Genomic DNA, 24,156 nt, shown 5'->3' with positions numbered 1-24,156 from the left:
TCGGGCTCACAGGAAGCACTTCAACAACTTTTCTGATGTAGAGATGGAATACATGAAACAGATAGGAGAGACCTCTGCCAGGCAATGTCTGTGCCGGGAGCAGAGCCCAGCAGCCCTGGCTTGGATTCCATGTCAACAAACATGAACAAATGAATGACTTGGCCATAATGCCACACGGAAACTTTATTTGGAGCAGCCGTCTTCCTCTTCTATCCCTGCCCTCCAGGGGCAGGAAGCAAACCAACAATGAAAATACAATCCATAACTAACTATGTCTAAGGGAAAAATTGCTATCTACCTGTTTAGGGAAAGGGGCTATAGGGCTTCAGTCATCCAGGTCCTCATCCTCATCTTCCTCCTCATCCTCCTCCTCCTCCTCTGCAGCGGCCAGAGCCTGCTCCTGGGCAGTCTTGAGGGCCTGCTCCTCCTCCACTGTGGGGTCACTCATCTCCATGATCTCTGGGCCGCTGGGGTACTCATGCTGAATGGGGGCTGGCAGCGCAGGGTTGAAGTTCTCCGGGCTGTACTTGTGGCCCCAGCCAATGTAGATATTCTCAAACTTCCTGGAGAGGCACCAAGAGACTGTGAAATTCTCCCTCGAAGGGCCTAGCATGGGTTTTCCTTAAATGGGGCCCAGTGTGGGCATAGCATGACTGCAGAGTTGTGGGTGGTAGGGTGAAATGTGCCTTCCAGGTTTCTCTGTTCATTTGTTCGCTCAACAAATATTTACTGAGCACCTACTCTGTGCCAAGCCATGTCTAGAGTTACCTGGTCCGACAGCATGTGTGCCTATGGAGCGTTTGAAACGCAGCTAGTGTGACTGAAGAACTGGATTTTAAATTACATTGAATTTTCTAATTTCTCTTGTGATTTCTTCTTTGACCCATTACTTGTTTATGAGTATGTTGTTTCCTTTTCACATATTTGTGAATTTCCAAGATTACCTTCTGTTATTGATTTCTAAATTCATTTCAATGTGGCCAGAGAACACATTTTGTATGATTTCAGTCCTTTTAAAATTATTGAGACTTGTTTTATGACTCAGCATATGGTCTGTCCTGTAGAATGTTCCATGTGCACTAGAGAAGAATGTGTATTCTGATGTTATTGGGTGGAGTGAATTTTATTTAGTTTTAATTAATTTCAGTTTAAATAAAACTGACATTCAGTTTGGTTACTGGGTAATTTCTAAGTATGTCTTGAACAACTTGGGTACATAAAATCTACTATTTCAACTGTAAATGTTGTGAAGTCTGAATACAGGTCAAGTATTTCTAATGAAAACTTAGCATCCAGGACTGGCTGGTTAACTCAGTTGGATAGAGCATGGTGTTGTAACACAAAAGTCAGGGGTTTGGATCTCTGTACTGGACAGCCACCAAAAAAAAAAAAGAAAAGAAAAGAAAAGAAAATTTAGCATCCAAATGGAGTGGAAAATACACTTAGATTCTGAAGACTTAGTATGAAACAAAGAATGTAAAATAGCTCATTAATAATTTTTACATTATTGATTTCATATTGTAATTGTAGTATTCTAGATATTTGGGAGCAAATAAAATATATTAAAATTAATTTTGCCTGTTTATTTTTACTTTTTGAACATGGCTACTAGAAAATTTTAAATTATTCAGGTCCCTGTACCGGTCAGATGCAAAAAAGAAAGAAAAATAAAATTTTAGATTACATATGTGGGTCATATTTTATGTATGCTGAACATAAATAAAATGGTCTAGATGCTGGGGACGCAGCAGTAAGCAAATTAGACAAAAATGCCTGCCATGGTGCCTACATTATAATGGGAGGAGATTGAAAAACGAGGAGGTAATTGGTCAGGTCCTAACCCTGCCAAATCGACCTCTCTCCAGAATTTTAACCAGAGAAGGAAAGAGGAGTAAATGGGAGAAAAGAGAGGAGACTAAGAGACAGGGAGACATGAAGATAGGTAGAGAGGTGGAGAGAAGTGGTGGGGTTGGGGGGGTTCAGGCAGAGAGAGAGAGAAAGAGAGAGAGAGAGAGAGGATGCAGAGTTTGCTTGCCATAGAGGAGCAGTCTTATTTTGATCTTATTTTTACATTCCCAAGAGAATTGTTTTCCTCCAGGCCTTCCTCAGAGGTTTCAAATGTACAGCTTCCTTGGAAGCCTCCCAATCCCTACCTGTCCTGGCTCATGTGGCCCTTGAACCAGTGGCTATGCCATCACCTGGGAGCTTGCTACAAATGCAGAATCTCAGGCTCCATCCCAGACCCATGGAACCAGACTCTGCATCTTAACCAGATTCTCCAGGTGAGTCCTACACACTCACAGTTTGGGAAGCTCTGGTCTAGAATGTCCCTTACACCTGCTTTTCCCTATTATCTCTTTCTTTCCCCAGAGAATTCAGATCAAAGACTGTTTTCCCCAGGAAAACGGTCTTTTCCCTGATTTCCTCAAGACATGACAGTTATAAATTGTCATTTGTCCCTCCACTGTCGCAGTGGTACTACTTAGTTTGTAATAGGATATTTGGCGGGAGGGGCGGAGGGTGTGTCCTATGATTGACGCTTATGCTTCCTCTGCCTGCTCCCAGGGACGGAGCCATATCTGTCTTTTCAACAAAGAGCTTGGGGTCCAGCACACAGCTGGCAAATGGTGACATTTAAGAGTCTTTTATAAAGAAAACAGATGGATGGATGGGTGTGAATGAGTGGGTGGTGGATGGGAGGCGGTTGAATGGGTGGGTGGGTGGGCGCACAGAGCTCCAAGTTTGGATATTTTGCTTTCACAGGGATGTTGGCAAATTAGGGCGTGGCCAGAAGAAGCGGGGCTGGTAAAAGCAAGCGTGACTCTTCCCAGCCTCTGGAGCAGAAAAAAGAATTGCCAAGAGTGGGGTTAAAGTATCAAAGTTATACGGAATCCTACCGCGACTGTGAATCATACGAGAATACATACAGTACAGGTTCACATCGACATCAAAAAGGGAAATCTGGCTGGTCCGATGGTAGTGGGTTATCAGAACTGATTAATTACTGTCACTAAAGTTGTTACACAATCCCCCTTCCCCCCGCCCACGCTAAATTTGATTGGCTTTTTTTTTTTAAAAGGGGTAAGGATCTCTGAAAAAAAAATCGTCCTGCCACCTTGTGGACAGAGCCGGTCGGTGCGCCCGCTCCCCTGGCTTCCGACGGCGCCCTCTTGTGGCTGTGCAGAAAGGTTGGGATGTGCCTGGCGAGGGAGGCTGAGGGGCTGTGGGGAGTACGTAACTGGAGTGGGAGGATGCAGGGTGACTTCGGCTTGTCAAGCTTTTGGGAGCCACTGGCGGGGGATTCTGGTGGGGAAGAACTCTGCCCCATAAGGAGAAGACCCTTCAAATTTGGAAGAACTGTCCAGGGGACCCAGGGAAGGAGTTTGCCAGCGGGCACCCCACCCCCACCCGCTTGAGACTCCGCCTCTATGGCCAGGGGGCGGAGATCCAAGTTTGAATCCAGCATGTGCTGTGTGACCCTAGACCAGTCCCTTCCCCTCTCTGATCCTCCATTCTCTCATCCAAGGGACTCACATCCTTGGTCTGGGATTTCTCATTTTAGCCCCAGTGAGACCCCTGGGAGCTAAGTGAGGGGATCAGTCCCGGGGGCTTCCTGAAGGGGGTCCTCCCACTCTCTGCCCATCCTGGTGAGTTGCCCGGCCTGACCAGGCCCTAAGAAGTCCTAAGGGAGTCTACTGCTGGGAGGGACTGGGAGAAGCTTACTTGCCCCTGGCATAGGCGTAGGCCCCGGGCCAGAGGTTGGAACGCACGACGGCCACGGAATACTGCGGGCTGAGGCTGCAGGACAGGCGGGCGGTCCAGGGTGACAGGTGCATTATTTCTGGGGGGAGGGGAGAGAGGGGCAGCGAGGTCAGGGGGCCCCCACTCCTGCACAGCCCCTTGGAGGGGAGGTGTAGAGAAGGAAGGAAGGGGGCAAAGAGGGAGGACTGGAGGAGCATGAAGGGAGCTGTAACAACTGATAGCATGGGTTTCTGGGTTCCAACTCTGGTTCCAGACCATTCTCTTGCTGTTTGGCTCCAGAAAGCCACTTCACCTGTCTAAGCCTCAGTGACCACATTTAGGAAATGGGGATACACATTCACTTCCCTTGCAGGATGGCAGTTCGGCCTGGTGATAGTGCCTGGCACGTAGCAGGGCACCCAGACAGGCCAGCTGTTGTGATTCTACTCCCAGTTTGGTTATCAGTTTGGACCAGGGTGCAAAGGGCAGGGCACAGGCTCCAGGCTCACAGAATCTGGGTACAAATCCAGTCTCTTCCCACTTCCCATCCCCTCTATCCTTTTTCCTCCAGGTGTGTGAGGCCCCAACCTCAGGAAATTCCTGTCCATTCATCCAAAATCCAGCTCAAGTCCCACCTCCTCTCGGAAGGGCTCCTTAATTATCTTTCTCTCCCTCAAGCCCATGTGGGACTCAAAATACTATATCCTGAGATCTGGGCCATTGCATGTGCCAGACATGGCTCACAGCATGGGCATTCCCATAACCCCATGAGGGAGGAACTGTTGTGATGCCCATTTTTCTAAAGATGGCCGGTAAGGGGATCTTAACCCTTGACTTGGTGTTGTCAGCACCACGCTCTCCCAAGTGAGCCACGGGCCATCCCTATATGGGATCCGAACCCGTGGCCTTGGTGTTATCAGCACTGCACTCTCCTGAGTGAGCCACCGGGCCAGCCCTGTGATGCCCATTTTATGGAAGAGACAGCAACTGAGGCTTGGAGAAGTAGATCAGACACATGACTACCAGCAGTCCCGTTGCCCCTGCATTCCTTCCCCACCCCCGAAGGCTGGTGGGTGCAAGATGAGGAGGACCCTTACCTGCATCTTCTGAGAGCGGCGTCAGCAGTGGGGGCCCAACCTCCTGCTCCACCTCCTCCAACACCTCATCTGCTTTTTCTTCCTCCTCCCCCAGCTCCTCTTCTTCCTCTGATTTCTGCAGAGGGTTCACCCAACTGCAGCGGCCCTGGGGGGTGGGGGAAAGGTCAGGTGGCACCCCCAGGGGACAAAGCCCAGCCTGTGCCCTGGGAGGCAGTAAAGGGGCTGAGCAGGACCCTGGAGCACTGGCCCTGTCATTAGCGATCTAGGTATGTGCAGGAAGACAGGGTTAGTCACACAGGTAAGTGGAGGGGGAGAATGGGCCAAGAGAACTGTTGTAGTTAGGTAGAGACTCCTGCCTCCCACTGACTGCATGACCTCCATTCATACATTAATCCATTCATTGACCCATTTATCATGTATTTAATGAGCACCTATTATATGCAAGCACTGCCCTAGGTGCTGGGGATACATCCTTCAGAAAAGAGACCCCAAAATCTTTGCCCTTGTGCAGCTGGCATTTGGCAGCCCATATGATCCTCCGTTTCCTCATCTGTGAAACGGGGATGTCATGGGTACCTCTCTCATTGGATTGTTATTGGGTTACATGAGATACTCAAGAGACAAAAAGTGCTGAATGAATGAATGAACATAAGTGCACAGCATAGAGCAGACTTCTGTGTCATCAGCAATGAAATGGGAATAATGATTGTGCTGATCTCAAAAGGAGTTATTTGGATTCCATAAAATATTGTAGAGTCGATAACTGTTTATTGAATGAATTGATTAAAGTTCCTAGCACACAGCAGGAGCTTTATTGACTGAATAAATACATAAAGTCGGGACACACTAGGCACTCAATACGTGCAGGTCCATAATCTCTTCTACTCAATTCAAAAATCCAAAAAAGCTGTGAAAACCAAAAGTTTTTCAGAAGTCATATGGTAGCAAACCTGATCTGAGCTGATAAGAGGTTATTCAGTTTTGCTGCAGAAATGCTGAGGTGTTTGAATATGGGCTGCCCTTGCCCTTGCCTGAGGTGTTGCATAACGTATGGTATGTGCACCCATCACCTCTTTTAACCTGAAAAATTCTGAACTCCAAAACGCATCTAACCCCAGAGGTTTCTGACACAGGATGGATTGTCAACCAATATCTGTCGCATTAATGAATGGACGGATGAAGGAACGAGTGAATGCATATCGTCTAGCACACGGCCTAGCAGAGAGGAAGAGTTTGATATCAAACTTGCGGGCTCACACCGGAGCCCCCCGGCCCTCACCTGCGGCAGGATGTGCTGCACGTGGTGCACCCAGTTGGCCATGGAGTCGACCAGCTCCAGCACCGGGATGCCCTCGAAGTCGGGGTTCTCCTCGTAGGAGTCGCGCCCGGCGCCTCCCTCGTCCTCCTCATCTCCCTCCTCCTCTGCAAACTGGTAGAAGCCGAGAGGGCTGACGTGCGTGGCGGCCGAGATGCGGGCGATCTGGGCCCGCAGGTAGCTGGCCTCGTTGCCCGGGAAGGGCGGGAAGCTGGTGACCGGCGCGTCCAGGTGGCCGGTGAAGAACTTCTTGATCTTGCGGGCGGCCACGATCTGGGCCGGCGTGACGTGGGGCAGCCGCGTCCACGGCCGGCCCGGCTCGTTGCACACGAAGTACAGGTACTTGTTGGCGCCCGAGCGGCTCTCCTCCCTGGGGGGGACGGGCGGCGGCTTCCACGTGGGCTTGGGCACGATGTCCACGACCTTCTCCTCGTCCTCGTCGCCCTCCTCCTCGCCGTGCGCCTCCGTGACCTCGCTGCCCTCCACCGTCTCCTCCGCCTCCTCCTCCTCGCCCTCCCGGAACTCCACCTCGGCCACCAGGTAGCTGCGGCGGAGCCCCAGGACCTTGCCCCAGAAGCGGCACGTGTGGATGGGCTGCTGCTCCACCAGCTGCTTCAGGGCCAGGAAGATACGGAAACTCTCGTCCGAACTGAGACCCACGCCGGCCTGCTCGAAGTAGAAGGCTGTCTCCATGACGTTGGGCACCGCTGTCTCAGTCTGCACGGGGTGGGGTGGAGGTCAGAGGGAAGGAAGCTGAAGCCCTGCTCCCTAGCCTGGCTTTTCTAGAGTCAAGAGACCTAAAATACTCTGTAACTCAGCTGCTCAGGCAGCCAATTCTGCCCCGGGAGATGTAGGGGAAGTCCTTGGAGAGGATGTCCCCTGATGGAAAAGAAAAGGGCAAACCACACTTTGAGAAAATCCTTTGTCCTTCATCCTCCCCACTTCTTTCTGCCTGGAATAGGATGTGAGATCTGGAACCACAGCAGCTATTTTGGGACCATGAGGCAACACATGGAGACAAAGTGTAGTCCCATACCCTAATGGTGGAGGAGCTGAAAGTGGAAAATGCTTGATCCCCAGTGGCATGGCTGATCTGCCTTACCTGCCCTGGCCTTTTTGTTCTATGGGACAGAGAAGGCACTTTCAGGCATGTTTTCTGTTACTTGCCACTGAATGCACTCCTAACACATACTCTAAGTCACACAGCAAATTAAGGGAAGAGACAGGTTTTGAACCAAGGAATCAATGATGCTGGAGGATGGTTTTGAGAAGTTCTGCCCCCATTCCCTTTTCTTCACTAACCACTTTGTTCACAAAGTCAGAGGGGGGGAGAGAGAGAGAGAAAGAGAGAGAGAGAGAGAGAAGAAAGGGGCCCAGAAAGGAAGTGAGAACAAGTCTACGGCTGAGACTAGATTCCAGTGGGGTTTTGGCCCAGAAGTCAGGGGAAGAAGTTAAATGTACATCTAGGGTTGGGGTGTGATCTGTGCAGGCCACAAACCAATGCACTTCCCTTTCTTGGGGAAATGCCTGTCACCCCCACATCCATGTGGCCACAAGGCTGTCCCTGACACTTTTTCATTCAATTGGTCCAGAAATCTTTATTAAAGACCCAGTGGGTGCCAGCTTCAGGCTAGACACTGAGATATATCAGACCACAAAACAGACAAGGTCCTTCCTCATAGATCAGCGTGAACTGCCCTCAGCAATCTGACTGGGCCAGGTAAACACATGGCACAAACCAGGGAGACCATATGCTCTCTTGGCAGAATTTGAAATCAGAATGGAGAGAAAGGGGCTGTGGAATGGGGAATAATGACACCACTACCTGCCCCGATGATGCCCATGTCCCAATCCCTGGACCTGTGGATCCTCACATGGCAAAAGGGTCTTTACAGATGTGATTAAGTTAAGGATCTTGAGATGGAAAGATTATCCTGGACTATCCTGGCTCGCTGGAATCACAAGGGTCCCCATAAATGAAAGTGGGAGGCAGGAGAGTCAGGGAAGGAGATGGGAAGACAGAGCAGGAGTCAGAGGCAGAGGAAGATTTGATGATGCCACACTGCTGGCTTTCAAGGAAGGGACCAGGAGGAAGGAATATGGGTGGCCTCTAGAAGCTGGAAAAGGCAAGGAAATGGATTCTCTCCTAGAGGCTCCAAAAGGAACACAACCCTTCCCACACAGTGATTTTAGCTCAGTGAGACCCATTGTGGATTTCGAGCTCCCGAACTGTGAGATAATGCATTGTGTCATCTTAAGCCACCATGTTCGTGGTAATTTGTTATAAAAGCCAGAGGAAACTAATACAGGGGCCAGCCTCTGTGTGTGACAGCCACAGTGGGTGATTCTCTTCTGCTCGGTGCATGGAGAGACAATGGAAATCAGTTTGAAGACAGAAAGAAAAAAATGAAACAGGCAGGTGTGGAGCATCAGAGCAAAGGTAGATGCTGATAAACTTAGGTCCATTCCTGAGGCCTACCTGACTCCCCCGATTCTGAGAAATGCCTTGAGTCTTTATGATAAATCCTCCTCCCCCCACTTTATTTTAACTAACTCCTTCACTTCTTGTAGCTTGGTCTAGGAGAAAAAGTTTACATGTGCTTAAAGAAAACATGTAACAAAGAAAAATTTATAAAAAGAGAAAAAACAACAAAACAAAACAAAAAACATGTAAGCTCCCCTTAAATCGGGGAGAAAATAAGATCAAAGAGATGAGTTTCTCACTTATGGACTGTGGACAGCTTGTAGAAAGTACGATGGGCTGGCCGGTTAGCTCATTTGGTTAGAACATGGTGTTGTTAACACCAAGGTCAAGGGTTCAGGTCCCTATACCAGCCAGCTGCCAAAAAAAAAAAGGTACAATGATGATTGCCGACAAGCAACTGAAAACTCGAGGTAATAAAAGTTTCAAAGTAAACACGTTTTCTCCCGTTCCTTTATATGATCATCCAAGCCACTGGCAACTTTTCTTGAATGAGAGAATTCTAGAGCTAATACATTTAATTGTTCATGTTTGTTAGGTATACTAAAGACTATTTGTCTCTTGTTTCAAATGCACTAAAACACTATTCAGAGAATTACAGAAATTATAAAAAAGATGGTATGTTACTTTGCTAGGGCTGCCATAACAAAGTATCACAAACTGGGTGGCTTAAACAACAGAAATTTATTTTCTCACAGTTCTGGAGCCTAGAAGTGTGAGGCCAAGGTGTTGGCAGGGCTAGTTCCTTCTGAGGGCTGTGAGAGATGATCTGTTTTATGCCTCCTCCTACTTGCTGGTGGTTTGCTGGCAATCTTTGGTCTTCCTTGCCTTATAGAAGCAATACTCCAATCTCTGCATTCATCTTTACATAACTTTCTCCCTGTGTGTGTCTCTGTGTCTAAATTTCCCCTTTTTCTAAGGACACCAGTCATATTGGATTAGAGGCCCACGTCATTCCAGGATGACCTCATCTATTTACTTTTCCTTTGGTTTTTTTTGTGGGGGGGCCCACTGGCACGGGGATCTGACACTTTAAAAAAAATTTTATTTATTATTATTATTATTATTTTTTACACTCAAAGATGTTGTAGGGCAGTGGGGGGGCTGGTGGGAGGGGGGTAGGAAATGGAGGCTGGGGGGCAGGGCTGGTCTGGTTGCAGACGGCAGGGAGTGCGGCTGAGGCCCTTGGGTCCCCTGACCCCTGTTCAGGAGCCTGGGGGCTTCCTGCTGCATGTAGGTCCTCACTGGGCTAGATAGGGACCTGAACCCTTGACCTTGGTGTTACAACACCACGCTCTAACCAATTGAGCTAACCAGCCAGCCCCCTAAATTTAACTAATTACATCTGCAATGATCCTATTTCCAAATAAGTTACATTATAAGGTACTGTGTGGTGGGTTAGGACTTCATTATATGAATTTTGGGGGACACAAATCAACCCTTAACAGACCATTAGTGTGAAAATGAATGATTGTACCTTTTGATGTAAAGAACTTGTTGACAAGCATGCTGAGGTTTTTCCTAAAGGTATATACTGCATTCTAAACTTTTTTAAAAGCTAAAAAAAAAAAAAATTTTTTTTTGGCAGCTAGTGAGTACAGGAATCTGAATCCATGATGACCTTGGTGTTATAAGGCTGCACTCTAACTGAGCTAACCACCAGAATTAAAAGCTCAATTTCGAGCACAGTGTTAAAAAGAACAATTTATTTCATCTTCTTCCTGTGCCTGCTAAACTATACATTGTTCGCAAATGCTTGAAGTCCCTCCCTACAGGGGATTATACATCCCACCCTGCTGAACTCAGGAGCAGCCATGTCACTTGCTCTGACCACTTGAAATGGCAGTGAAAGAGACACACATCACACCTGGACCGAAGCTGTAAGAACACATGTGGGGTTTGCTGTGCCTTCCTTTATCTCTTCTGCAACCATGGAAGCCTGTGTCACAAGGGGGCCTCCATTGCCCTGGGTTCCCAAGTGACTAATGAGCAAAGCCCATTGGCAACCCTTGATGGGCAGGTGAGATTGCTGGGTTGTTTATTACCACATCTTGACATAGCATACTTTGACGAATGCTCTGTAGTAGGAGGATTATTATTTTTAAAGTGATTCTGGAAGTTTCTCTTCATCTTAAACACAATGCAGAAGCTCGTTTGCCTAGTTGATGTTGACATCAGCAACTCAGGAGGCAGTGTCAAAACTTAATGGACTCACCATCCTGTGGCCAGGAGGAACGATTAGGGAGTGGGTGCAGTAAACTCTCTGAGGTATGAGCAAGGCCCACGAGCCAGTGGCCATCACCTTCTTTCTGGGAATCGCCCCCACCCATCCACACATGGCAATGGTGTGACCTCATCACTCACGTTTAAATAATATCACCCCGCTCTTCTAGCCTCGTTGATTGGAGCAGGAATGGACAATTACCCAAAATGATAGATCAGACTCTGCTTTATGTGACTGGATGGAGAGAAAGTACAGATCACATCCCCCTGCCCAGACATTATTTTTTTGGTATGGCTAAGTTTGAATCCAGGTTGGTCTGACTCTAGAGAACATATTCATAGCCTCTACTCTACAATGCCCCTCTGCTTCCTGTGATCAGAATCTTTCTTGCTCTTTCTCCCTTCCAGTTACCAGGAAAATCCTATCTATGTTCTGGGAGGAAAGATTTCCTAGTGGCAACTGGATGGAATTTTTAAAAAGTGGATTCAAGACTGTGGGATGGTCATATCCTGCATGTGGCAGGACAAGCTGGTCTGAAGAGAAAGCAGAGGAGGCAGGGGAGGAGAGAGGGGCAGAGGTGAAACATGGGCATTGGGGTCACCAATTCCAAGCCATGCCTGATGTCCAGCCACATCCTTGCCTTTGGGTCAGTCACTGCCAGCACCATCCCCAAACCCCTTCTCCATTGCCTGCCTTCCCCCGGAGAAGCTCAACAGCTACTTTCCCAGCCTCTCTTGCAGCTGGGAATGGCCATGTGACCCAATTCTGGCCAATGAGATGCAAGTGGAATTTTCTAGGGGCTTCTGGGAAACTTTTGCTTGCCTGATTTTTTTAAAAAAGGAGACACAGGGCCAGCCCATGGCTCACTTGGGAGAGTGTGGTGCTGATAACACCAAGGCCACGGGTTCAGATCCTATATAGGGACGGCTGGTGCCTCACTTGGGAGAGTGTGGTGCTGACAACACCAAGTCAAGGGTGAAGATCCCCTCACCGGTCATCTTTTAAGAAGAAAAAAAAAAAAAAAGGAGACACGTACGAGGAAAATCTCCCTCCTTCCCTTGTTGGGGCACTGGTGTGGGCTTAAGATGTCTGGGGCAACAGAAGCCATTTTTTGAACATAAAGTAGCAAACTCAAGGACTAAATATCAACAAGATGAAGAAGGCAGAACAGAGGAGAGGAAAGAGCTGGGATTCTTCACGACCACACAGAGATTCTGCACCAACTCTGCCCACGTCCAGACCCATTGGTAAAGTGAGGTAATTAAATGTTTTGCTGAATTGCTTGGGCTGTTTTATCAAGAACTTGCAACCAAAAGCAAGTCTTACTGACTGCATTGGAAAGAGATGGGATTTATACCCAGGGTACTATGATGCTGAAAACTGCCCTCCTGTTTTAGAGACAGGGAGGGAGGTTGGGGATGAGGGGAGAAGAGAGCCTTCTGTGCCTCTTCACTGGGGAGCCACGTTGCCACTCTTAGACTGTTTGCACCTATTATGTGTGACAAAAATGTCTTTCTTGTCAAAGCCACTTGTCTCTATTTCTCTGACATCATCTATTTCCTAACTTAAAGTGACCTATGTTGTTAAACAAATAAGTTGTTAGTTTTCAGAATGTACCAAAATAGTACTAAAGTTATTCTAAATTATAAATGCGAGGATAGTCAGGAACTTTTCAAAACAGAGGTGCAGTGATGGGGAGATTGATGCTACCGGAATAGCAACACTTGCTGTGCAGCTGCTACACAGTAAAGGGGAGTCCTAGAGCAGGAAGCCTTTCCTGTGCAAAGGTACAGAACAGAGGAGCCAGGAACAGACCCAAGTACATATGAGATTATTCCATAAATGCTGTTGGGGATCATGGCTAGACATCTGGAAGAGAGAGAAAACGAGAGAAAGAAGAGCCTTGACTCACACCAGACAAAAATAAAGGCAAAATGCCGAATCATGGATTTTTCTATGAATCTCTTCCTAGAATCATGCACAGGTCACATAAGCTTACAATCTTGCCTTTCTGCAGACTCCAAATTAACAACTCCAGCTGCAAGTTTTAAGAGGGTTGGGGCCTCCAGGGACAAGACGTTCTAAGGGTGGGGAGCCTTCAGCTACGTGGAGTTGTATGAGGGCAGGCCTCTGGGGACCAGGCGTCCTGAGGAGCAGGGCTTGGTGTTAGGTGGTAGGTGCAGTTCTGAGGGCGTGGGGCCCCTCAAGGAGAGAGCAGCCGTCTGAAATTTAAAACCATATTCTCAGGTAACAGCTGTCCTTCGTGACTAAGACTTGGATTCCCATCTACACTCTGCTCACCCAAGGACTACATTCACTTGTCAAACTGGTTCCTGCGTTCTTCCCCCATCCCAACGCACTGTCGCGGGAATCCTAGAATCTCAGAAGCACAGAAGCAAACGCAGACCAACAGCAGCACCTGCAAGTGGGGTAGAGGTTACAGCACTGGCTTTCGAGGTCATGGTCCTGCCTTCCCAGTCCTGTCTTCGGCACTTCCTAGTTTCTTGCCCTCTGAGCCTTAGTATCTTCCTCTATAAAATGAGAACCATAAATAGCACTTGCCTTACAGGGTTGTTTCAGGGATAAAAGGAGACAATGCTCCTAAATATTTTAGCAGGGAACCTAGGAGGTGTCAGAATCGTAAGCAAAGAGTCCTTAACAAAAGTTCGTGAATTGGTTAGAGGGAGATAACACCGAGGTCAGGGTCTGGATCTCTGTGCTGGCCAGCCAGCAAAGACAGACAGACAAAAGTTTGTGGAAAGGGTGAAAGAACACTTCTCTCAAATTTTAAGCATCGTCCAATTTGGAAACATGGGATCGTGGAATTAAATATTCTGAGGATGGTAGAATGTTAATGGGTCATGGATGAAAGAGTTCTTAGTTGGCCTCGACTTATAAACGAGGAAACTGAGGCTGGCGGACAGGGAGCAATTGACCCAGGGCTGAGAGACTCGGGTAGGCAGCGAGTTTCACAGAAATTCTGCAGGGCTGAATTATTTTCTGAAGGGATATAAAAAGGGGACGGTAGGAGAGAGACCGGCCTCCACCTCCACGTGGCAGCAGGAGTCGTTGTTGTAAAAGGCAGAGCTGAGCTCTTTCCTCTGCGTCAAACCCTTCCATGGCTTTCCAGTGGCCTCGGGAGAAAGCCCAAGTCCCTTTGCTTGGCGTTCGAGGCTCTTTGTGACTCGGCCCCGCCATCGCCACCCGCTGTGCACACGACACTGAAATCTTTTCCCTTCCGGGGTCGTGCGCTGCTCTGCTCCCCGCCCCCCGACGTGCCGCGCCCCACGGGCGCTGCCGCTGCCTCTGCCCGCGGGCACACTCACCGCCTCCTCCTCCACCTCCGGTTCGCCCTCTCCGCCGCCTCCGCTCCGGAGGAACAGTGCCTTCTGCTTCTCCGCCATTTCGTAGGTGGGTTGCATCTCGGGGTCGTCCCGCAGTGTGTCCAGCTTGGGCTGGAACCACTCCCGCTGGGTGGTGCGGTTCAGTGACTCCAGGATGGACAAGGGGTCCTCGGGCCGCTGGTTCAGGATCTTGGTCAGCAGGTTCACCAGGTGCTCATACCTGCCTCCCGCGGGGGGAGTGGGACGTGGAGGACATCGTTCATTCAGCTCACTGAGCTTGCTGCTACGTGCCTGGCCCTGTGCCTAGTGCTGGGGACACAGTGGGGAACAGAAGAGGTCCCTGCCCTGGTGGAGCTGATATTTTGACGATGGAAACAGATATGAATCAAACATGAAAAATATAAAGTGTGTCAGGCATGGGGTAGTAACTACTGTGGAGGCAAAGGAGAGAATGGGGACTGGGAGGACCAGCGACTGGAGATGGTTTACAATTTTAAATAGGGAGGCCTGGGAAGGCCTGTCAAAGGTGACATTTAAGTTGAGATCTCAATGAAGGGAGGGGGCAACCTATGCAGATTTTGGGGGGAAGAGGGTTTCAGTCAGAGGGAACAGCTACTGCATAGGCCTTAGAATCTTTTATGAGTCTAACCTAATCTTGATACCAAAACTCAAGGACATTAGGAGAAAGGAAAATTCCATGCTGATCTCATTTAGGAATATAGATGCCAAAATCCTAAGCAAACTATTAGCAAATGAGGGGCTGGCCCGTGGCTCACTTGGGAGAGCGTGGTGCTGACAACACCAAGTCAAGGGTTAAGATCCCCTTACCGGTCATCTTTAAAAATATGTATATATATATTAGCAAATGGCATCCAGCAATTTCTAAAAAGTATGACACACCATGATTAAACTGAGCTAATAATAGGAATGCAAGACTGGACTGACAATAGAATAATATAATCATGTTTAGTATGTTAATGTGTTTTTTTAGTATGTTAATGTTAAAGGAGATACACAAGATCACATTATAGGTGCAGAGAAATTTTGATAACATTCAACACCCATTCATAATTTTTTTACCATTCGTAATTTTTTTAAAACTTGTCCAAAAAAAAAAAATAAATAAAAAAAATAAAGAAGAAAAAAAAAAAAAAAAAACTTGTAACAAACTAGGAATAGAAGGCAATTTTTTATAATCTTATAAAGTGTAGCCACAAGTAACCTACAGCACACATCAAACATAATGGTGAAAAACTGAGTATTTTCCCCTGAGACTGGAAACCAGGATAACTGCTTTCACCACTTCTATTTAATACTGTACTGGGGATCACAGCCAATGCAATAAGGCATGAAAAAGAAAGAAAATATATGAGGATTAGAAAGCAAAAAGCAAATCTGTCATGGTTTGCAGATGATACAATTGTGTGAAGGCCTTGACATGGGGGTATGCCTACCATGGAACAACACTGAGAAGGTTCAATGTGGCAGGAGTGGAGTAAGGAGGGGGGTTGTGGGAGTAGAGGAGGCCAGAGTGACAATAGTGTCACTTCCATTCACCTAAGCTGGGCACCAAGCTGGGCACTTGAGAGCAATGTTGAATCCTCATCACAACCGTACATCTGAGGAACAATCCCCATTCTCCACATAAGGAAACTGAGGCGGAGAAAAGTTGAGGTGATGAGGTCACACAATGATGCCACAGTCAGCATTTGAAACTACGTTGACCTGATTTCAAAGTACGTATGTGTAACCTTCCGTTGTGTGGAAACTACCTTGTCAGCAGTCTTGGGTGTGGTGGAGGGCCATCACTGAAGTTGGGAAGGGTAAGAAGAAGGGAGACTTAGCTAGGGCTTTTCAAGAAGGGAACTTGAAACTCCCAAGAGCTAGGATTTGTTGGGGAACAGCAAGAGGTTAATTTTGACTAAGTTCTAGGATCTGAGGTAGGAGCAGGTAGTGACTAGAAATGAAGTTTGGACATTGGGCAGAGGCTGAACCACACAGAGGGCTCTGGTGGCTGTGGTGAGGAGCTGAACTTCCTCTTGAGGGTAATGGGAACCATAGCAGGTTCTGAGCATGGGAGTGATAGGGTCAGCTTTACACTTTAGCAAGACCCATTACTTCATCAGCCTCATTTCCTCCCACTCTCCCTCTTCCTTAGTTCCAGACACACCAGCCTCCTTACTGCTCCTTGAAGCCTTTGCATTTGCTGTGCCCTATACCTGGACTACTCTTCCTCCAGTTATCTGCAAGGTGCTCTCCTGCACTTCCTTCAGGTCCTGACCAAATGTTACCTCCTCAGAGAGGCCTTTCCTGACCTCACACTATTTAACATGCACTCCCTATCCCCCTTACCCTTCCTTATTTTTCACCTTAGCCCTTATTATCACCTTATCCTCTAGGTTGATTATCCATTCTCTTCCTAGAATGTGAGCTTCACTAGAGCCTAATGGAGCTGAGAAGCGTATTGTGACTTCAGCTAAGTGGTTTGGCAAGTAACTGTCTCAGACAGGGAAGTGTAGTGGATAAGAACGGGGCTTCAGGAGCCAAATCATTTGTTCAGGAATCCTGGCTCTCGACTTCCGGTCAAGATGGCGGAATAGACAGTCCCTAGCATCACTCTCCCCCACAAATCAACCGATTTAAAGTATAAAAACATAACATCAAGTGCATACGGAATGGGGAGACGTCCAGCAGGGGAGGCAGAAGCTCTGCGGAGAACACATGCCCTGCAGGGCCACCGTCGCACGATCCAGCTGATAGGCTTCACCACCACCACTTGGCTCCGTTCCCAGCCCAGCCCAGTGCACACAGAGTGGGGAGACATCTGGCAGGGGAGGCGGAGGCTCCACAGAAACCACACACCCTGTGGGGCCACCACTGCATGATCCAGCAGGTAGGCTTCACTGCAGGCACCCGGCTCCATTCCCAGCCTGGCCTACTGCGCTTGAAGCAGGGAGATGTCCAGCAGGGGAGGTGGGAACTCCACGGGAACCACACTGCTGCCGCACGATCCAGCAGCCCGGCCCAATCCGTACGGAGCACAGAGTCAACCAGCAAGGGAGATAGAAGCTCCATAGAGTCCACACACCCTGTGGGGGTGCCGCCGCTGCATGATCCAGCAGCAGGTAGGCTTCACCGCCACCACCCGGCTTCATCCCAAGCCCAGCCTAGCGTGCACAGAGCAGGGAGACATTCTGCAGGGGAAGGGGAAGCTTTGCAGAGACCACACGCTCTGTGGTGCCTCGGCGCATCCCAGCAGGCCAGGCCAGAGTGCACGGAACAGGGAGAAGTCCAGCACGGGAGGTGGAAGCTCAGCAGAGACCACACATCCTGCGGTATGACCCCGTGATCCAGCAGCCGGGCAGAGTCCAAGCTGACCAGAGAGGTGGCTCCCTGGAGAGGCCCAAGACCCGAGGCAACCACACACACAAGGCACTAGTGGCCAACGGAGCAGTCACTGAGATAGCCATACCAAATTGGCAACCACAGCAACATCTTAGTCAGACAATACTGTCAAACCTGTGGACTGTGAAACCCCCTGCCACAATGAATAAACATCAAAGAAAGGATACCAGAAATACGAAAAATCAAGAAAGTACACCACCAAAGGATAATAACTCTCAAGCTCTAGATCCTATAGAACAAGAAGCCCTTGAAATGACTGACAAGGAATTTCAAGTGATAATTCTAAGGAAATTGAATGAGATACAAGAAAACTCAGCTAGACATCATGATGAAATGAGGAAAAGTATACAGGACCTGAAAGAAGAAATGTACAAGGAAATCAAAGCCCTGAAAAAAAATGTAGCAGAACTTGCCAAACTGAAGAATTTATTCAGCGAAATAAAAAACACAACAGGGAGTTTAACCAGCAGGCTTGCGGAAGTTGAAGAGAGAACCTCTGAACTTGAAGATGGGCTGTTTGAAATAACACAGGCAGACAAAAGAAAAAAGAAAAAAGAATCAAAGGCATTGAAGAAAATCTGAGAGAGATATCAGACAACCTTAAGCGCTCAAATATCCGAGTCATAGGTATTCCAGAAGGGGAGGAAAAAGGAGATTGCATTGAAAACATGTTCAACAAAATAACTTCCTGGGTACAGGAAAAATCACAGATCTTCAGATCCAGGAAGCTCAACGATCTCCAAACGTATTCAACCCAAAAAGGTCTTCTCCAAGACATGTTATAGTCAAATTGGCAAAACTCAAAGACAAAGAGAGAATCTTAAAAGCTGCAAGTTTTAAGCATCAAATAAGGGAGCCCCAATCAGACTAACATCAGACTTTTCATCACAAACCCTAAAAGCCAGAAAGGATGGGATGATATATTCAAAATACTAAAAGACAGAGATTGTTAGCCAAGAATACTCTACCCTGCAAGGCTATTCTTCCAAAATGAAGGGCAAATAGTATTTCTCAGACAAACAAAAACTGTGGGAGTTCACCACCACACGACCACCCTTACAAGAAATTCTCAAGGGAGTACTGGGTTTGGTTCCTGAAAAATAACTACCACTGCCATAAAAACCCAAAAAATCAAAACCCACTAGTATAATAAAAATGGCATTCATGAAGAGAAAACAAACAAACAAAAATGCTATCTACAACCCAAGGACCAAAAAACACAGGAAACAAACAGTAAATCAGAAAGCAAGAAACAAAAGACACCTAAGACAACCAAACAATAATCAATAAAATGCTAGGAATAAATCAACACTTTTCAATACCAACTCTTAATGTAAAAGGCTTAAATTCCCCAATCAAAAGACACAGACTGGCTGACTGGATTAAAAAGGAGGACCCAACTATATGCTGCCTTCAAGAGACCCACCTCACCCATAAAGATTCACATAGACTAAGAGTGAAAGGATGGAAAAAGATTTACCATGCAAACAGAAAAGAAAAACGAGCTGGAGTAGCTATTCTTATATCTGATAAAATAGACTTTTAACTAAAAACCATAAAAAGAGACAATGAGGGACACTACATAATGATAAAGGGATTGATCCATCAAGAAGACATAACAATCATAAATATATATGCACCCAATGTTGGAGCAGCCAGATTTATAAAACAAACTCTACTAGACCTAAAGAAGGAAATAGACACTAATACCATAATAGCAGGGGACCTGAACACCCCACTGTCAATATTGGACAGATCATCTAGGCAAAGAATCAGCAGAAAAATACAAGATCTAAACAATACTCTAGACCAATTGGACTTGGCAGATATCTACAGAACATTCCGTCCAACAACCTCAGAATATTCATTTTTCTCATCAGCACAGGGATCATTCTCCAGAACAGATCACATATTAGGTCACAAATCAAGTCTCAACAAATTCAAAAAAATTGGAATTATCCCATGTATTTTCTCAGATCACAATGGATTAAAATTAGAAATCAATAACAAACAAAATTCTGGAAAGTATACAAACACATGGAAATTAAACAGCATTCTACTTAATGACATATGGGTCCAAGAAGAAATCAAGCAGGAAATCAAAAAATTTATTGAAACTAATGAAAATAATGATATATCATACCAAAACCTGTGGGATACTGCAAAAGCAGTACTAAGGGGGAAATTTATTGCATTAAATGCTCATTTCAGAAGAATGGAAAGATGGCAAGTGAACAACCTAACACTTCACCTTAAAGAACTAGAAATACAAGAAGAATCCAAACCTAAAGTTAGCAGACGGAAAGAAATCATTAAGATCAGAGCAGAACTTAATGAAATTAAAACCCAAAAAACAATACAAAAGATCAATGAATCAAAAAGTTGGTTTTTTCAAAAGATAAATAAAATTGACAAACCATTAGCATGGCTAACAAAAAAAAGAAGAGAGAAGATTCATATAACAAAAATTAGAAATGAAAAAGGTGATATTACAACTGATTCATCTGAAATACAAGGAATCATTCGAGACTACTATAAACAACTATATGCCAACAAATTTGAAAATCTGGAGGAAATGGATAAATTTCTGGACACACACAAGCTCCCAAAACTGAGCCATGAAGACGTAGAAAATTTGAACAGACCAATAACAATAAAGGAGATTGAAGCTGTTATCAGAAGGCTCCCAACAAAGAAAAGCCCAGGACCAGATGGATTCACAGCAGAATTTTACCAAACATTCAAAGAGGAATTGACACCGATTCTTTACAAACTATTTCAAAAGATTGAAACAGACGCAAATCTCCCAAACTCATTCTCTGAAGCAAACATCCTCCTGATACCAAAACCAGGTAAAGATATAACCAAAAAAGAAAACTACAGGCTGATATCCTTGATGAATATAGATGCAAAAATCCTCAATAAAATACTAGCTAACAGAGCACAGCAACACATATGCAAAATCATATACCATAACCAAGTGGGATTCATCTCAGGGATGCAAGGTTGGTTCAACATATGCAAATCAATAAATGTGATACACCATATTAATAAAATTAAACACAAGGACCATATGATCATTTCTATAGATGCTGAAAAAGCATTTGATAAAATTCAACATTCATTCATGACAAAGACCCCTCTATAAGTTAGGTATAGATGGAAAGTATCTCAACATAATTAAAGCCATATATGATAAACCCACTGCCAGTATCATCCTGAATGGGGAAAAGCTGAAAGCTTTTCCTTTAAGAACAGGAACTAGACAAGGATGCCCACTCTCACCACTCCTATTCAACATAGTATTGGAAGTACTAGCCAGAGCAATCAGAGAAGAGAAGGAAATAAAGGGCATCCAGATTGGAAAAGATGAAGTCAAACTGTCCCTCTTTGCAGATGACATGATCCTATATATTGAACAGCCTAAAGCCTCTACAAAAAAACTCTTGGAGTTGATAAATGATTTCAGCACAGTAGCAGGATACAAAATCAACACACAAAAATCAGTAGCATTTCTATTCTCCAATAGTGAACAAGCAGAAAGAGAAATCAAGAAAGCCTGCCCATTTACAATAGCCACCAAAAAAATAAAATACTTAGGAATTGAGTTAACCAAGGATGTGAAAAATCTCTATAATGAGAACTACAAACCACTGCTGAGAGAAATTAGAGAGGACACAAGAAGATGGAAAGATATCCCATGCTCTTGGATTGGAAGAATCAACATAGTGAAAATGTCCATACTACCCAAAGTGATATACAAATTCAATGCAATCCCCATCAAAATTCCAATGACATTTTTCTCAGAAATGGAAAGAACTATCCAGACATTTATATGGAATAACAAAAGACCACACATAGCCAAAGCAATGCTGAGTAAAAAAAATAAAGCTGGAGGCATAACACTACCTGACTTTAAACTATACTACAGAGCTATAATAACCAAAACAGTATGGTACTGGCATAAAAACAGACACACTGATCCAGAAATCAACTCACACACCTACAGCCATCTGATCTTTGACAAAGGCACCAAGCCTATACACTGGGGAAGAGACTGCCTCTTCAGCAAATGGTGCTGGGAGAACTGGATATCAATATGGAGGAGAGTGAAACTAGACCCATACCTTTCACCATACACTAAAGTCAACTAGAAATGGATTAAAGAATTAAATATACACCTTGAAACAATAAAACTTCTTAAAGAAAACATAGGAGAGACACTTCAGGAAATAGGACTGGACACAGACTTCATGAATATGACCCCAAAAGCACGGGCAACCAAAGGAAAAATAAACAAATGGGATTATATCAAACTAAAGAGCTTCTGCACAGCAAAAGAAACAATTAACAGAGTTAAAAGACAACCAACAGAGTGGGAGAAAATATCTGCAAAATATACATCTGACAAAGGATTAATATCCAGAGTATACAAGGAACTCAAACAACTTTACAAGAAAAAAAAAAGCAACCCAATTAAAAACTGGGCAAAAGAGCTAAGTAGGCATTTCTCTAAGGAAGATATACAAATGGCCAACAGACATATGAAAAAATGCTCAGCATCACTCAGCATCTGGGAAATGCAAATCAAAAGTACACTGAGATACCATCTCACCCCAGTTAGGATGGCTAAAATCCAAAAGACTCTGAATGATAAATGCTGGTGAGGTTGTGGAGAAAAAGGAACTCTCATACATTGTTGGTGGGACTGCAAAATGGTGCAGCCTCTATGGAAAATGGTATGGAGGTTCCTGAAAAAATTGCAGATAGATCTGCCATACGACCCAGCTATCCCACTGCTGGGAATATACCCAGAGGAATGGAAATCATCAAGTCGAAGGTATACCTGTTCCCCAATGTTCATCGCAGCACTCTTTACAATAGCCAAGAGTTGGAACCAGCCCAAATGTCCATCATCGGATGAGTGGATATGGAAAATGTGGTATATCTACACAATGGAATACTACTCAGTTATAAAAACGAATGAAATACTGCCATTTGCAACAACATGGATGGACCTTGAGAGAATTATATTAAGTGAAACAAGTCAGGCACAGAAAGAGAAATACCACATGTTCTCACTTATTGGTGGGAGATAAAAATAAATAAATTCACACACACACACACACACACACACACAAAACAACTGGGGGGGGCGGAGAAGAAGACATAATAATTACAATTCCTTGAAGTTGACACGACAAGGAAACAGAAAGGACATTGTTGGGTGGGAGGGGGGAGAGGGAGGAGGGAGGGAGGTTTTGGTGATAGGCCACAATAATCAACCACATTGTATATCGACAAAATAAAATTAAAAAAAAAAAATATATATATATATATAACAGAAGCCACAAATGCAAGCCACATTTGTAATTTTAAATTTTCTGGTGGCCATATTAAAAAAAAAAAATAAGTTTAATTAAAAAAAAAGGAATCCTGGCTCTGTCACATCCTTGCTGTGTAATCTTGGATAAATGACCTAACTTTTCTGGGTCTCAGTCTCCTCCTCTGTAAAATAGGGAGAACAGAAGTGCTAATCTCAGCTGTGAGAATTAGACGTTAGTGTGTTAAGTGCTGGCACAATGTCTGGTAAGTAAATGCTAGCCATTGTTAGTGTTTATTCCCTGACTTCTTGCTGAGTTAGGCGCCCAGAGCAGTCACTGGTTTTCCATGAAGGCAGTCCCTATCTGACTGGTGAGACCCTACAGCCTGAGACAGGGCCTTGGCTGGAGCCCCTCCCTGTCTGGGTTCCCCACCTCCCCATTGCTGTTCCCCTCTCACAGGCTGAGGTCGCAATTGATACTGGTCTGCAGTAGGTAGGCCTTGGCGTTCTTCACAGCCAGCTCTCGAGGCCCTGGCTCTGGCACCTCTGTACTGAAGGGCGGGAAGCCCAGCTCAGAGGGCGAGAAATGAAGGGCAGGGTCATCCCTTACGTAGGGCCCGTGTGGGGCGCCTTCATCGAACAGTTGGTCTTCTCTCTGGTACATGCTGAACTGGCCCAAGAAGTCGGGCCTGGGGTCCTGGTAGGTGGACTCCAGTTGCTGGAAGAGGCTGCCCTGGCCCTCTTGTAGCTGCTGCATTAGGATGGCGGTGCCTTCGGTGGCCTGCATCCTGCTTTCATACATGTAAGGTTGGGTCTGGAACTCCAAGGGATAGCCCGTACTCATGGACGGGTACTGCATACCACTCATCTGCAGTTCCTCGGCTTGGAAGGCCTGGGACATGGGCAAGTTCTCATGTGGGGACAGGCTTGACCCCCATGACCAGCCCGGGAGGTTGGTCTGGGCCAGGATCTCCTGACTGTCCTGCCGCTCTGGCGGCACGATCTGGGCGTCGTCGAATGGTATCTGCTCCACCTCCTCGGGTGCTACCATCTGGGGCTGAGAGTGGTCCTGACTGCGCCGCCGATCGGACAGCTGCTGGTAAGGGGGCTCAGGGTCCGGAGGCGGGTCCCCCATGGTTCCAAAGGCGCGGACGTCTAGGGGGAAGGCTTGAAGTCGGGCAGGCGGGAGTCACCAGCCGGCAGACGCCGGGCAGACGCCGGGCAG

At 46.2% G+C, this 24,156-nt stretch overlaps 1 protein-coding gene across 1 annotated transcript; it reads right to left on the bottom strand.

Annotated features, from left to right (window-relative positions):
* Window positions 1-325: 325 nt before the first annotated feature.
* RSPH6A (radial spoke head 6 homolog A) lies at window positions 326-24,066 on the bottom strand. Its single transcript, XM_063109865.1, has 6 exons — window positions 23,390-24,066; window positions 14,186-14,423; window positions 6,118-6,870; window positions 4,839-4,983; window positions 3,724-3,841; window positions 326-563 (listed from the first exon to the last, which is right to left on the bottom strand). Exons 1-6 carry the CDS (start codon window positions 24,064-24,066, stop codon window positions 326-328), a joined length of 2,169 nt encoding a protein of 722 aa, XP_062965935.1.
* Between the last annotated feature and the right edge of the window lie 90 nt (window positions 24,067-24,156).

Source organism: Cynocephalus volans, chromosome 10 (assembly GCF_027409185.1).
Source record: "Cynocephalus volans isolate mCynVol1 chromosome 10, mCynVol1.pri, whole genome shotgun sequence".
Classification (NCBI taxonomy): domain Eukaryota; kingdom Metazoa; phylum Chordata; class Mammalia; order Dermoptera; family Cynocephalidae; genus Cynocephalus; species Cynocephalus volans.
The sequence above is the reverse complement of the archived record's forward strand: the minus strand, read 5'-3'. Positions and strand labels throughout refer to the sequence as shown.